The 14,125-nt window shown below is 39.9% G+C and overlaps 1 protein-coding gene across 2 annotated transcripts; it reads left to right on the top strand.

Annotated features, from left to right (window-relative positions):
- Positions 1 to 628: 628 nt before the first annotated feature.
- LOC144702954 (putative LRR receptor-like serine/threonine-protein kinase At1g05700) lies at positions 629 to 13,280 on the top strand. Of its 2 annotated transcripts, none has more exons than XM_078574983.1 (13): positions 629 to 801; positions 2,502 to 3,039; positions 5,335 to 5,801; positions 5,867 to 6,023; positions 6,256 to 6,327; positions 6,417 to 6,488; positions 6,562 to 6,642; positions 11,431 to 11,648; positions 11,723 to 11,973; positions 12,104 to 12,224; positions 12,313 to 12,381; positions 12,466 to 12,658; positions 12,745 to 13,280. In XM_078574983.1, exons 1-13 carry the CDS (start codon positions 732 to 734, stop codon positions 13,145 to 13,147), a joined length of 2,712 nt encoding a protein of 903 aa, XP_078431109.1. In that variant the 5' UTR covers positions 629 to 731; the 3' UTR covers positions 13,148 to 13,280. The 2 variants fall into 2 exon arrangements, with proteins under 2 accessions (XP_078431109.1, XP_078431110.1); XM_078574984.1 differs by having other exon boundaries at positions 631 to 801; positions 5,885 to 6,023.
- Positions 13,281 to 14,125: the final 845 nt, after the last annotated feature.

Below are 14,125 nucleotides of genomic sequence, written 5' to 3'. Positions count from 1 at the left end.
CTATGTATTTGTTTTTCTCTCTTTCAACGTTTTGCTTATAACTCTCTCTCTCTCTCTCTCTCGCTCTCTCTCTCTCTCTCTCTCTCTCTCTCTCTCTCTCTCTCTCTCTCTCTCTCTCTCTCTCTCTCTCTCTCTCTCTCTCTCTCTCTCTGTCTCTCTCTATCTCTCTCTCTTCACCAGCAGGAGAAGATGGGACACTATGGAACTCACGCGATTACAGCTTGTTTTGAAATAGCTGGGCCAGACTTACAAAGAAAAGACAAACTTAAAAGAAACGTGTATTACTGGGAAGGAATCAACCGTTGACAATCGATTTGAAGAAGATTTTCTACACACATATATTCCGACGGATAAGCCATTCAACGCAGAAGACCAATTATCTACTTGAATAATCGTCAACAATATAATGGGAAATTAGCCAAACAACCGGGGTCTGAAAGTCCCGTTTTTTGTAAAACTTCTACATAACTATCACTGAAAAAAACTCCTTTCGTGGAAACATCGGCTCTCAAATTCATAAAATTCTTACGAATCGTAACTATCTCCGAGTATAATGCAATAACCATTCAGAAATACCACTAGTTTTAAACAGCGACATCCCGTCGCATATCGATAACGGGTGGAAAAGAGTCAATAGCGCGTTAGGCACTCGCTGTAAGACATCAAAGTCGCCTCAAAGAAGATACAAAGGAGAAGGCGAAGGAGAGTTTCAACCTGTCCTGTTCGCCACGATGTTGCTCTCTGCGGTGGTGCTCTGCTTCTTGTTCTTGGAAGTCTCGGCCCAGAATCCGTCCATGGAAGGTATGTCGAGATTATTCAATCTCCTCTTGTTTCCTTGATTTCCAGGCGTATGATCGTGGGACAATCTATGGGTATATGTATTTCTCTATCTAGCAATCTAGCCATCGATCCATCTTTCTGTTCGTTTATTTGTTCATTAATCCGATGTGTTGATCAATCTGAGTGTGCACCGGTGTCTAATCAATGGATTTATGAATGAATATGTTCGTGTAGAGGGTATCTATCAATCAGTATCGTTATTTATCTATCCATCAATCTGTAATTCTATCTGTCTGTCTATCTATCTCTATCTCTTATTCCTCTTCTCTCCCTCTCTCAAGCAAGCTACATCTCTCTCTATATCAACCTTCCAATATACTTTGGTCTTTCAATCTCTCTCTCTCTCTCTCTCTCTCTCTCTCTCTCTCTACCTTTCAATATAATTCTCTCTCTTTCTTTCTATATCCATATACTTATCATCTCTCTATCTATATATCATATCGTTGTCTCTCTCTTCTATTTCTTTCTATCTCTATATACCTATCATATCTCTCTCATACATCTCTCAATCTACCTATCATATCGTCATCTCTCTCTCATCTCTTTCTGTCTATACCTGTCTACGTGTCATACATTTCTCTCTCCTTATATATCCACCTCTCACCTGGCTTCCATATTTCTCTCTATCTATCTACCTATCAAATCTCACTCTCCATCTATCTCTCTACGAATCATATTTCTATGTCTATCCATCTATCTTTCTATACCTTTGTGCGTACATCCATCTATCTCTCCATCTACTACCCAAGAAATCAATCATTTGGCCGTAAATTGCGGCTCAGAACCCACAATCTCTCCTTCCTGTTCTAGGAATCCACGAATCACTCCATCTACCGTTAAAGAAATCAATCCATTTGTCAGAAATTACAACTCAGAATCCACAATCTCTCATTCATGTTCTATGGTTTCATGAATCTCTCAATCTACCGTTCAAGAATTCAATCACTTGGCTGGAAATTGCAGCTCAGAATCCACAATCTATCCGTCCTGTTCTAGGGTTCCATGTATCTCTCCATCTATCGCACAAGAATTCAATCACTTGGCCGGAGATTGCGACTCAGAATCCACATCTCTCTTTCCCGTTCTAAGCAATCTTTGTGCGTACATCCATGAATCTCTCGATCTATCGTCCAAGAATTCAATTACTTGGCTGTAAATTGCAACTCAGAATCCACAATCTCTCCTCCCTTTTCTAAGGTTCCATGTATCTCTCCATCTACTGTCCAAAATATCAATCACTTGGCCGGAGATTGCAACTCAGAGTCCACAATCTCTCCTTCCTGTTCTAGGCTTCCATGTATCTCTCCATCTACTGCCTAAGAAATCAATCACTTGGCTGGAAATTGCAACTCAGAATCCACAAATTCTCCTTCATGATCAAGGGTCCCATGTATCTCTCGATGTACCGTCAAAGAAATCAATTACTTGGCCGGAAGTTGCAATTCAGAATCCACAATCCCTCCTTCCTGTTCTAGATTTCGATGTATCTCTCCATCTACTGCCGAAGAAATCAATCCCTTGGCCGGAGATTGCAACTCAGAATCCACAATCTCTCCTTCCTGTCCTATGGTTCCTTGTATCTCTCGATCTACCGTCCAAGAAATCAATTACTTGGCCGGAAATTGCAATTCATAATCCACAATCTGTCCTTCCTGTTCTAGGGTTCATCTCCATAGACTGCGGCATCGGGATGGGGAGAAAATACACGGACACAGACGACGGGATCTCGTACGTAGCGGACGAGCCCTACGCGAGCACGGGAGTGAATTCTAGGGTTTCCCCGGAGACGAACTTGACGACGTGGAAATCGTACTACACCACCTTACGTAGCTTCCCGGAGGGGGCTCGGAACTGCTACACGCTCGGGCCGGTGAAGGCCGGATCCAAGTACAGGGTGAAGGGGGAATTTCTGTACGGGAATTACGACGGGCTTGGAAGGCCGCCGACGTTCGATCTGTACTTGGGAGTTAATCTGTGGAAGACGATGGAATATAAGGAATATCAGAGGGCGGAGATGGTGTTCTTGGCGAGGGGGGAGAGCGTGCAGGTGTGTTTGGTGAACACGGGCGGGGGCGTGCCCTTCGTGTCGCAGCTCGATCTGCGGCCTGTGGCGGGATCGGTCTACACTCAGGTGGAGACTTCGCTGGCTCTCCTCGTGAACTGGGATAGGAAGAACTTCGGGGCTACTGAACAGATCAGGTCTCTCTCTCTCTAACTCTCTATCTATCTATCTATCTATCTATCTATCTCTCTCTCTATCTCTCTCTCTCTATCTATCTCTCTATCTATCTCTCTATCTATCTCTCTCTCTATCTCTATCTCTATCTCTCTGTCTCTCTCTATCTCTATTTCTCTCTCTCTATATCTCTCTAGTCTCTCTCTCTCTAGTCTCTATTTCTCTCTCACTATATCTCTCAATCTCTCTCTATCTCTCTCTAGTCTCTATCTCTCTCAATCTCTCTCTCTATCTATCTATCTATCTTACTCACTCTTTCCGTCTCTCTCCTCTCTCGCTCTCTCTTTCTTTCTCTATCCGCTCTCGCTCTCCATTTCCTTTCCTCTCCTCTCTCGCTCTCTCTTTCCTTCTCTCCTTTCTCGCTCTCGCTCTTTCCTTCTCTCTATTCTCTCTCTCTCTCCGTCTCTCACCTCTCTCGCTCTCTCTTTCCTTCGCTCTCTCCTACCTCTCCTTGCCTCCTATATATCTCTCTCTGTTTCTTTTTCCTTCTCTCTATCTCCTCTCTCTCGATTTCCTTCTCTCTACTCTCTGTCTCTATTTCCTTGTCTCTATCCTCTCCCTTTCTCTTTTTCTTCTCTCTATCCTCTCTCTCTCTCTCTTTCATTATCTCTATCCTCTCTCTCTTTTCCTTCTCTCTATGCTCTCCCTTTTTTCTTCACTCTATCCTCTTTCTCTATTTTTTCTTCACTCTATCCTCTTTCTCTATTTTTTCTTCGCTCTATCCTCTCTTTTTCCCTTCTCTCTATCCTCTCTCGTTTTCCTTCTCTTTTTCCTTTTCTCTATCCACTCTCTTTCTCATCTCTATCCTCTCTCTCTTTCCTTGCCTCTATGCTCTCTCTCTTTTCCTTCTCTCTATCGTGTCTCTTTTTCCTTCTCTCTATCCTCTCTCTCTTTTTCCTTGTCTCTATCCTCTCTCTCTTTTTCCTTCTGTCTACTCTCTCTCTCTATATATATATCCTTGTCTCTATCCTCTCCCTCTCTCTCTTTCCTTCTCTCTACCCTCTCTCTTTCTTTTTCCTTCTCTCTATCCTCTCTCTTTATTTTTCCTTCTGTCTATCCTCTCTCTTTTTCCGTCTCTCTATCCTCTCTCTTTATTTTTCCTTCTCTCTATCCTCTCTCTTTTTCCGTCTCTCTATCCTCTCTCTCTCTTTCCTTCTCTCTATCCTCTCTCTTTTTCCTTCTCTCTATACGATATCTTTTTCCTTCTCTCCCTCCTCCCTCTCCTTGCCTCCTATATCTCTTTTATTCATTCTCTCTCCTCTTTCTCCTTTTTTTTCTTTCCTTGCCTCCTATCTCTCTCCCTCTTTCTCTCGCTCTCTCTCCTCTTTCTCCTTGCCTCCTATATCTCTTTTATTCATTCTCGCTCCTCTTTCTCCTTTTTTTTCTTTCCTTGCCTCCTATCTCTCTCCCTCTTTCTCTCGCTCTCTCTCCTCTTTCTCCTTGCCTCCTATCTCTCTTTTTCATTCTCTCTCCTTTCTTTCTCTTTCCTTGTGTCATAGGTCTCCCTCTTTCTCTCCCTCGCTCTCGTTCTCATTCTCTCTCCCCCTCTCTCTCTCCCCCTCTCTCTCTCCCTCTCTCCTGCTCTTCCTCTCTCATTCTCTCCTCTCTCCTATCGCTCTCTTTCTATCTCTCTCCAATTTATTACATTTATCTTTACTTTATTTCTATCCTCTCTCCCTATGTCTTTTTCTAATCCCTCCCTCTCATGCTCTGCCTCTCCATATCTCTCTTCCACTTACCTATTTATTCTCTCTCTCCTCTCTCTCTTGAATTTGTTGCCTTCTCTCTCGTTCTTTCTTTCTCTCTCCTCTAGCTCTCTTATATCCCTCTGTCTCTCTCTTCTCTCTTTCTCTCTCCCCTGCTTGCTATTCTCTCTCTCTCTTCTTATAAAGGTATTTTTTGAAATTTTAGTCTGATCCGGGCAAAACTTCAGTTCCGTTTCCTTAGATCTGAACTTGTGTTCTTCCGGCTTTGCTCCTCTTCATCGATCGCATCTCCTAACATCAGGTTTTCTCAGAATTCTTACGATCGCGGTTGGTCTGATCGTCTAATCTCAGGTTTCTTCTAGATTCTTACGATCGTGGTTTGTCTGATCTCATAATCTCAGGTTTCCTCTGGATTCTTAACGATCGCGGTTTTTCTGATCTCGTAATCTCAGGTTTCCTCAAGATTCTTAGGATCGCCGTTTTTTTTATCTCGTAATCTCAGGTTTCTTCAATATTCTTACGATCGCGGTTTGTCTGGTCTCGTAATCTCAGGTTTCCTCAAGATTCTTACGATCGCGGTTGGTATCCATGGATCGGCGGAACACCGATATCTAACAACAACGCCGTTTCTCCGGTGAGTAATTTTAAGTATGTGGCACCTCCAGTGGTGCTTCAAACGGCCGCCACCAGATCTTCTGTCTCTGAGAATTTTGAAATCATTACTTCTGGAACACCCGACGAGAGCACCGTCTTTGTCATGTACTTTGCTGAGCTCCTGCAATTACCCGTCAAGGGGATCAGAGAGTTCAACATTTACACCGGCGACAAGCTTCTTATTGGCCCAATACGGCCTTCATACCTTCAAGAGACCGTGGTATATTGGGATTCCCCTGCCTTGACTGGGGGATTGACTTTTTCTCTTCGCGCCACGACAAACTCCACCCATCCCCCATTGATAAACGCTTTAGAAACCCTTGTCTTGAGACCGCTTCCCTTGCTTCCGACGAACAAGAGTGAAGGTAAACTATTCCTTCTTTTCATCCTTTCATTCAGGAATAAGTGTTGCTTTCTGATCAATTTTTAGTTGTCCACAATCTTTCAGTCGAGGCAATGCAGGGGTTGAAGACATTTTATTCCGTGAATAAGAACTGGCAGGGTGATCCATGTCTTCCGCAAAAGTTAATCTGGGAGGGTGTAGGATGCATCTTGGATTCCTCAAACTACTCCAGGATTTCCACTCTGTGAGTTTCAGTTAGATTTATTGGGAGAAAGAGATATGTGCATTTAAAAAATATAGATAAAAGTATATAGGTTTGGTGAGAGTGTATGAATCTGTTTTTTGGTTCATGTTTTTTTATCCACTTGTCTTCACATACAAATATTCCTCCATAAATTCAAGAATATGTCAATCATTTGAATGAAACATAGTACGAAAAGCTATGATGGAGGAGAATTAATTATAATGTATTTCAGGAATTTGTCTCAGGGCAGTTTGAGTGGCCAAATTCCTTCTTTTATAGCCAATCTTACGTCTCTAACCTCACTGTAAGACCACGTTTATATATCCAAGTTCATGTGCTATTTGATACGATATGTACATTTATTTAAAGATGTTTCTTTGCATTTGTTTTCAGTGACATGTCATACAACAATATCACTGGAGAAATTCCATCTTTTCTTGTGCTACTTCCAGCCCTCAAATTCTTGTAAGTCATGGATTTAAAAAATTTAAATCCCAAGTGCATGAACCATTTTTTCTGAAGTATTTTCCTTTTCTAGGAACTTGGAAGGCAATAATTTGACAGGGGATATTCCACAAGCTCTTCTCTCAAGATCACGGAAAGGGGAACTAGAGTTGAGGTGTGAACTTTATATCCTTATTAATTCTTGTTTGCTAGAACTATTAGGTAAACTAATGGCTGGAACCTTTTGGGTCATTTATTAGAAATACCGTTCTTTTTAAACTAATGGGCCCCATTAACTTAGGGCCCATGTCCCTCTTGTATAAGTGTGGTTTTCCCACTTATCATTTCATTAGAAATTATGTTTTTCCTTAATAGATAATTAGGTTTGGATCTGTGGAGTATTGACTGCGACAAGTGACAGGAAATTACACATGGTCCCAAAGCGAATGTTGTAGTTTCAAATCTTGGAAGCAACAAACTCTATACATGGTCCATAAAATAGGGCAGCACAAGGTGTTGTGGGGGAGAGTTGATACCCTGCATAATCGGGGAAAGGGGTACCCTTGCTACTAGCAATAGCTTTGAATATAGTTGATCGTGCTTGAATCTTAATATAGTCTCAGAACCAAGGTTGCAAGTTTGCAACCTTGACGGCAAAAAAGTAACCATCGCATATCATTGTTATTGAGCAATTGGAAACTACTACCTTAGCCCTGAAACCATATTTAAACTATGAGACTTACGTGTAGCGACCAAGAAGGTGAGCTATTGAGATAACAGTGTAATTGTCCAGAAAGTTGGTTTCTGAATGAAGATGGTAGCCCGCAGAACTGTGACCTAGCACGTGATGCTTTATAACACCCTCTATGTGCTTATCAGTTGAGAGTTTGTCAAATTCACCGGAGAAATCTACTGTGAATTGAGTCTGAAGGTGGAGCTGACTGAAAGACCTACTCTGTCTTACAAATTGTTGGAGATAGTTACTTGATGATGTTTTACTCTTTTGGAAAAGGTTATCTTTTAGCACATTCGAAAATTGAAAAATCAGAGCATCATCCTAGTAGTGGTGTCTGAACCCTTGAAGTTTGAATCATACTAGAGGGATGTTAAGATCCCAATCGATTTGGGTAAATCTGAATAGATGCAGATCAGTAGAGAATTCTTGGCAGTAGATCTTAAGAAGTTCTTCAAGAATCGAATGCCAAACTAATAGGTAAGTCAACTGGCTTCAGATCCACTAAAAAAGAGGAAGAACCAAACAAACACACTTTTACTTGAGGTCACAGGAAGTAAGAACAAACTCAAGAATAGGTAGACTATAGGGTCAACTCTCCTGTGCAATGCCAGATGCTGGAAGCGGAATCGGTCTTCAGGTAGGTACACGGGGCTGAAGATCTCCATCTTCTTGTATGATTCCCTGGAAAGACGAGCCCTTTATGTATATAGAGAGGTATTCCAGTTGTTATTCAAAATGCTCCCACTTGCTGCATCAGTTTGCACGCGCAAAATTCAACTTGCGCCTCTTCTTGGTTTGATAAGTCTTCGTCAGAGGCTTATCAAGGGACATGGATTGAAGGAGCATATTTCAAAGAAAATCAATACAATGATCCATACTACAACACCTGGGAAAAAGATGATGCCAATTGTTTAATTTCCAAATGCGAACCATGTATAGGATCATATTCATAAGAGTAACGCCAAGAAAAACATAGGGCGAATCTATGAATTGAGAACCAAATTTAGACATATGTCTAAAGGCAATAAGAGGTTGGTTGAGTATGCATTTGAGCTACAGGTCATACAGAGAGAGTTGGACCACTATCCACCTCTGCAGGTTTCGGACTCAGTTCTATTGAAGTGTAATTTGCAAAATAAGATGTGCAAATTTGGTATAGTCCCAAGGTAGATTCTCAACAAGAATTGAAAGAAAATCCGTATAATACGCGCTGATCTGATAATGTCCACGATTTGAGATACAGAAGACCAGGACAATATGAGAGAGAAGTGAATAGAGAGAATGTCAAATTGTAGACAAGGAACTCAGCCACATCAGCCGTTCCCCTCTTTTGGATGGAGGATCTCACATCCAGCTTGACTTCTCAAATTTCCAAAAGAAAAAAAACCCTTCATGCTTTCTTCAGGACAGGGATTTATTTGTATAGACTTTCCTTGTCCAATCTCCCACTTCCTAGGAGTGAACGGGTACCTACCTTTCTTTTCTGTGACATTTGTTGTAAGTCTTTGGGAGGTTTGTAACAAAATTTCAAAGTGTGCATTATGATTTTAACAAGTTTTTTTCCAAGGCAGATCTTGAATCGAAGAACATGCCTACTATGGAGAAGAGCTATCCAGATCATACTGGAAGAAGAATAAAACTTTTACCTTCTACCAGGAAATCAAAAGGATGACATAGAGGCAGGTCAAATGGTCAAAGGTAAACTGACATGAATGCAGCAGAGCAATTAGATGGTTGGTTGTGAACATAATGTCTGTTGTAAGAATCATGGGCATACCAACAATAAATTTTGGCACCTACAGAAAGCTCAGAATACGAGCCCATTAGAACGTGGAAGAAATGACTTTTGGAAATTTTGATGCTGGTTAGAACAATTCCTCCCAGTACATGACTTCCAATGCAACTTTATGGGTTCATGCCTTAAAAGAAGAGATGAGATATGTGCACACCACCTGAACCTCTATGACCTGTACATCAAGTAAGTTCTCTTTATAGTTTTCTTACGTAAACGACAGACATTACGTACAAAAACCAAAGATATTCAAGACATTGTTCAGAAGAACGCAAGAAGTTTTCAGTCATTACACATTGTTCGTGCTGATACATGGGATCCGATCCCTACTACATCCATCACCAGGGCAAGATATTTAATGGTCTTGGTCAACAAGTACACAAGGATCAATTGGGTGCACCTTCTGAAGAATAAGGGAGAGATTCCCGACATTATCCTTAAAATATCGTGCGGCATACAATACTCAAACAATTTGAGGCATCAATAATGTAATCACGTTTGTCATGAAATAAGTTATTCTTCTGCAATCTGCATGGGTGTATAGCCTACTACAAAATGGGGTGGTTAAGAGGAAGATTGACCATGCTGTTGATACTGGCCAAACACTAATCGTTGAGAAGGATGTTCCAAAATACTTGAGGGGAGGAGCATTGATGAATGTTCTCCACCTCTCAAAATATTAGATTTAGGAGTCCGCTGAAGGTCATGGAGGATGCATTCACTGGCGTAGTACTTAGGGAAGTTATACTTCCTAAGGTGTTTGGTTGCACAACATAAGTACATGTGTATCACCGACCATATGGGCGCAATGAAATATTATCTGACTTTTGATGTGACCTTTGAATTTTAGACAAAGTTCTTTATTTCCATTGCAGTAGGATTACATGCAGTAGAGGTAGAACCATGTCCTTCCCACTTCAATAATCTGCTGCTGCCAATCTCTTGAGAGAATAACCCTAGTATGTCCTCTGATTACCTGACTCCATACCTTGAAGAACATCGTATATGACGAAACAGTGTAGCAAAGGTTATTTCCGTCATATGAGCTTTAGGTGCAAAAAAATATGGGATACCCAGACCTGACTGATAAAAAAGAGAGCAGTACATGTTTGTGGTCACCAAAAATATTTCAGAACTCAGATCAGGCTAAAAATGGTGCAAGTGATTGATAACTATCAGGATTGGCAGATTTCCCTTGGAAAATGAAAACATACATGTACTCAGTAACCTCTATATCCCATGAATCATGTAGTTTCCTGTAAGAATATTTTGCCTGAACTGCACGCTTCCTTAGTAACACTGAATTTATCTGCATCCTAAAGAAAGTTGGTGCAGCATTGGGGAATGAGAAACTGATGAAGGCGACAAATGAGGAGATGGATTCTCTTATAAAGAAAGAGACATGGATCTTATTACGATTACTAGCATGCAAGTAGACAATTAGGTGTGGGGAATCTACAACTTGAAGCTCTGGTCAAATGGAGCTCTGGAGATTTACAAAGCCTGGCTAGTAGCCCAGGGCTACTCTAAGATGTGTGGGATAGATTATGACACGACAACCCCAGAGAAAATTCACAAGAAGATTTTATTCTTGGAGTATGTGTAATCAAGTCAACAGATGGCTGACATGCTCACAAAAGAGTTCTAGGGAGTGTATTTTCTAGGATTTTGAACAAGCATGGCGTTAAAGCATGGTTGCCCCAACTTGAGGGTGGGTGTGAGCATGATCCCTTACTTAATCCTCATGCATGTTACCCTTAAGGTCATCTATTAGGCCTTATAGCAAATATCGTTTAATTTTAAAGTGAATGGTCCCATGCGCATAGGCCCATTTCTCTCTTGTATGAGTGGCACATTTCCCACTTATCTTTTTTCAAGAAAGTTTGTTTCTTTAATCACATTTTAGGTATGATGCTTTGGAGACTTCACGGTTCTAGTAACAAGAAACTTCACAATTCTATATTACCATTTTTCAATATCATACTTGTCAAATCCTGTAACACCAGCACTATCGTCTGGTTATGAATGCAACATGTAGTTAGATTGATTCCTTTTTCATTGGCTCCTCTTTAGATTTTCAGTTTTTTATTTGATAGAAAACAGATGAATCATGGTTTTGATAGATGTACTCAATAAACTTCAAGAACTTCTATCAGTGAAACCTTTTTAAAAACCTTAATTTTTCCTTTATGAATATGCATACTGGTGAATTACTTTATATTGAGATTTTTTAGACATATATGAGTGCAAAATAAAATAACTGCTCTCTATGTCTTGTTCCCACCAAAACAAATAGAGGAAAACCTATTTTCTTCATAAAAATTACATTAAAGGGCCTGATGATCTATCCATTTATATTCTAAGATTTTTCCTGTTTGAACAAAATCTGAAATGATTCCTGCATATTCTTACCATATCTTGTAATGAAATTGTAGGGTCAGCAACAACCCCATTCTGTGTAGTAGGGTAAACTTGTGCGACGTGACGACAGAAGTAGCAAAAGCAAAGAAAAAAAAATTTATCGTTCCTGTCGTAGTAGCAGGGTCAGCAGCTGTTCTGCTCTTCCTGGTGATTCTACTGATAGTTTGCACCTTCAATAGAAGAAACACAAAGAAAAAAAAAAACGTTGCAGAAGTTGCGGAGGTTGCGGAAGGTAATCAGGTTTAGTCCAGAGAAACGCCCAGATTGCCATTCTAAGAACTGTAGTAACATTTTATTCTGTTGTAGGGACTCTGGAAAGGATGGAACCAAGGGAAAATCCACCAACCTCATTGAGCAACAACGAAAATGTGTTTCATTCTCAAAGTCATTTATTTTCATTATCTGATATCAAAAACATCACAAATAATTTTCAACGGTCAATCGGAAGAGGAGCCTTTGGAATTGTCTACTATGGCCTCTTAAGAGATGGAATTCAAGTTGCAGTAAAAGTACCTTCTCAAATATCAGCTCATGGTGTAAGACAGTTCAGAGCTGAGGTGACAAACATTTCTGAATATTGCATAATCAACAATAATCACCACCAACTGAGTTCTAGCTACAATATTATGGTGTGTTCTCATTTCATCATTTAAATGCCTTGACTGATGTACATTTTAATATTTTTAGGCTAAACTGTTGACTCGAGTGCATCACAAACATCTGGTGTCATTGTTGGGATATTGCAAGGAAAATCTTGCATTGGTCTATGAATTTGTTGCTCTTGGCTCTCTTTCTGATCATCTATCAGGTTTTTTGACAGAATTCAAAATTTATCCCTAAAGATTGTGGTTTTACTATTTGCATAGAGAGGACTCACATAAATGATCTACTTCCAGGTAATTCTACAGATGGTAACTTCTTAAGTTGGGGTTCGCGACTTCGAATAGCTCTTGAAGCTGCGCAAGGTTAGACTCCCAAATCAGTTTTAAATTTTAAATCAGATTGATGGGCAGCTATTCTTTTCTAGAATATCATAATTTAAATTTCAGGACTTGACTACCTGCACAATGGATGCAAGCTGCCCGTTCTTCACAGAGATGTGAAGACTTCCAACATCCTACTAAATGAATCATTCGAGGCCAAGCTCGCAGATTTTGGGCTGTCTAGATCATTCCAACAAAATGATGGTAACACTCACTTATCAACAGTTCTAGCGGGCACCCCCGGATATATGGACCCTGAGTATGTCTCATTAAATTAAATTATTCTTCTCTTACTTAAATATTTGTATACCGTCCTTTTTCTAATCTCCATGGATTCTTATGCAGATGCTTCCAGACAAATAGAATAAATACGAAAAGTGATGTGTACAGCTTTGGTGTTGTTATGCTTGAGCTAATTACTGGCAAGCCTCCAATTACGTTCAACGGAAACCGAACCCACATAACCCAGGAAGTCCAAGCAAAACTAGAACGCGGCGATATAGCTAGCATTGTGGACCAAAGATTGCAAGGCCAGTATAATGTGAATTTGGCGTGGAAGTTTATAGAAATTTCACTGGCATGTACAAGCGTCTACTCGAGGAACAGGCCACCGATAAATGATGTTGTCATGCAATTGAAGGAGTGCCAAGCACTTGAGAGATCAAGGGAAACCTCCTCAGGGGTGGGTTCAGATTCGATTTATTTCACACCACATTCAGTAAAAAATATTAGCCCGGGTCCGAGGTAGAGTCGTTTACGATGTCTTCTTCAGCATTAATACATAAAGTTTGACAAAATCCCACTGTTTCCCAACATGAACGAGACTGAGACCCCTACTTAAGTTGGACATTTCTATTTTAAATAATCATTTCTATTTGCTACTTTTTTTCCTTGGTTAAGAAATGATTAAAATGCATCTTGGTGTATTTCCAGATAGAAACAGTTCATCGCATATTTTTTTTTCCGTTATGTGGGCTTCTTTCTGAATGTGAATGTCGATTGTGCAGTCCATTAACTTAATAAAGCTTAAATCTTATGCTCTTGAGGGTCATATAAAATGGAATCAAATGTTGCACTAATATTTGTCATGCAATAATGCCTAATAATTATTTATGATTTATTGGATGGAATGTTAAATGAGTTGTTGATTCTTGAACAAAGGTAAAATACAGGGACCGCTGACTTTCTTAGCCCAATGGCTGAATGGCATGAAAATAGAAGATTGTACTCTTAATCAGGGTAAAATGTTTTTAGCTATTCTCCATTCGCTGAAGTATGATAAGTTGCATTCAAAATAAAAATATTGTCAATTAATAAGTGTTTGTACTACTATATGTATCATATTGGTCATCACTGGATTCTGAATTTTTAAACATACATATACTCCCTCAAAAACGCTTAGATACTTTGTGAAAGAAGTCACAGATGTAGCTCATGGGATTAACTTGCACAAATAAAACATAGTGGGATGTATATATGAACCTTACTCATGAATTTTTCGCATTACCATTTGTCATAGGTCTATTTTGGTTACAACAAGTAATAAATTAAAAAAAATACAAGAAAAATGAGATAGGTCCATTTAACCGATGGATATTTGGTAGCCCTAACCCACTACTAACCCCAAAACGTGGTATTTTCACTGCTATCTTTAAGAGGATTTTGAATTGGGCTTGATAAATCTTTTTGTAAGAATATCTTTAATTCTCTATGTTCATCTCGCGTA

Source organism: Wolffia australiana, chromosome 5, assembly GCF_029677425.1.
Source record: "Wolffia australiana isolate 7733 chromosome 5, ASM2967742v1".
Taxonomy (NCBI): domain Eukaryota; kingdom Viridiplantae; phylum Streptophyta; class Magnoliopsida; order Alismatales; family Araceae; genus Wolffia; species Wolffia australiana.
This window is presented reverse-complemented; position numbering and strand designations above follow the sequence as displayed.

Coding starts and splice junctions, on each gene's coding strand:
- LOC144702954 (XM_078574983.1), top strand. CDS start 732: ATGTTGCTCTCTGCGGTGGTGCTCTGCTTCTTGTTCTTGGAAGTCTCG. Junction 11,974..12,103: donor TAAGACAGTTCAGAGCTGAG/GTGACAAACATT, acceptor TAATATTTTTAG/GCTAAACTGTTGACTCGAGT. Junction 12,659..12,744: donor CCCGGATATATGGACCCTGA/GTATGTCTCATT, acceptor ATTCTTATGCAG/ATGCTTCCAGACAAATAGAA.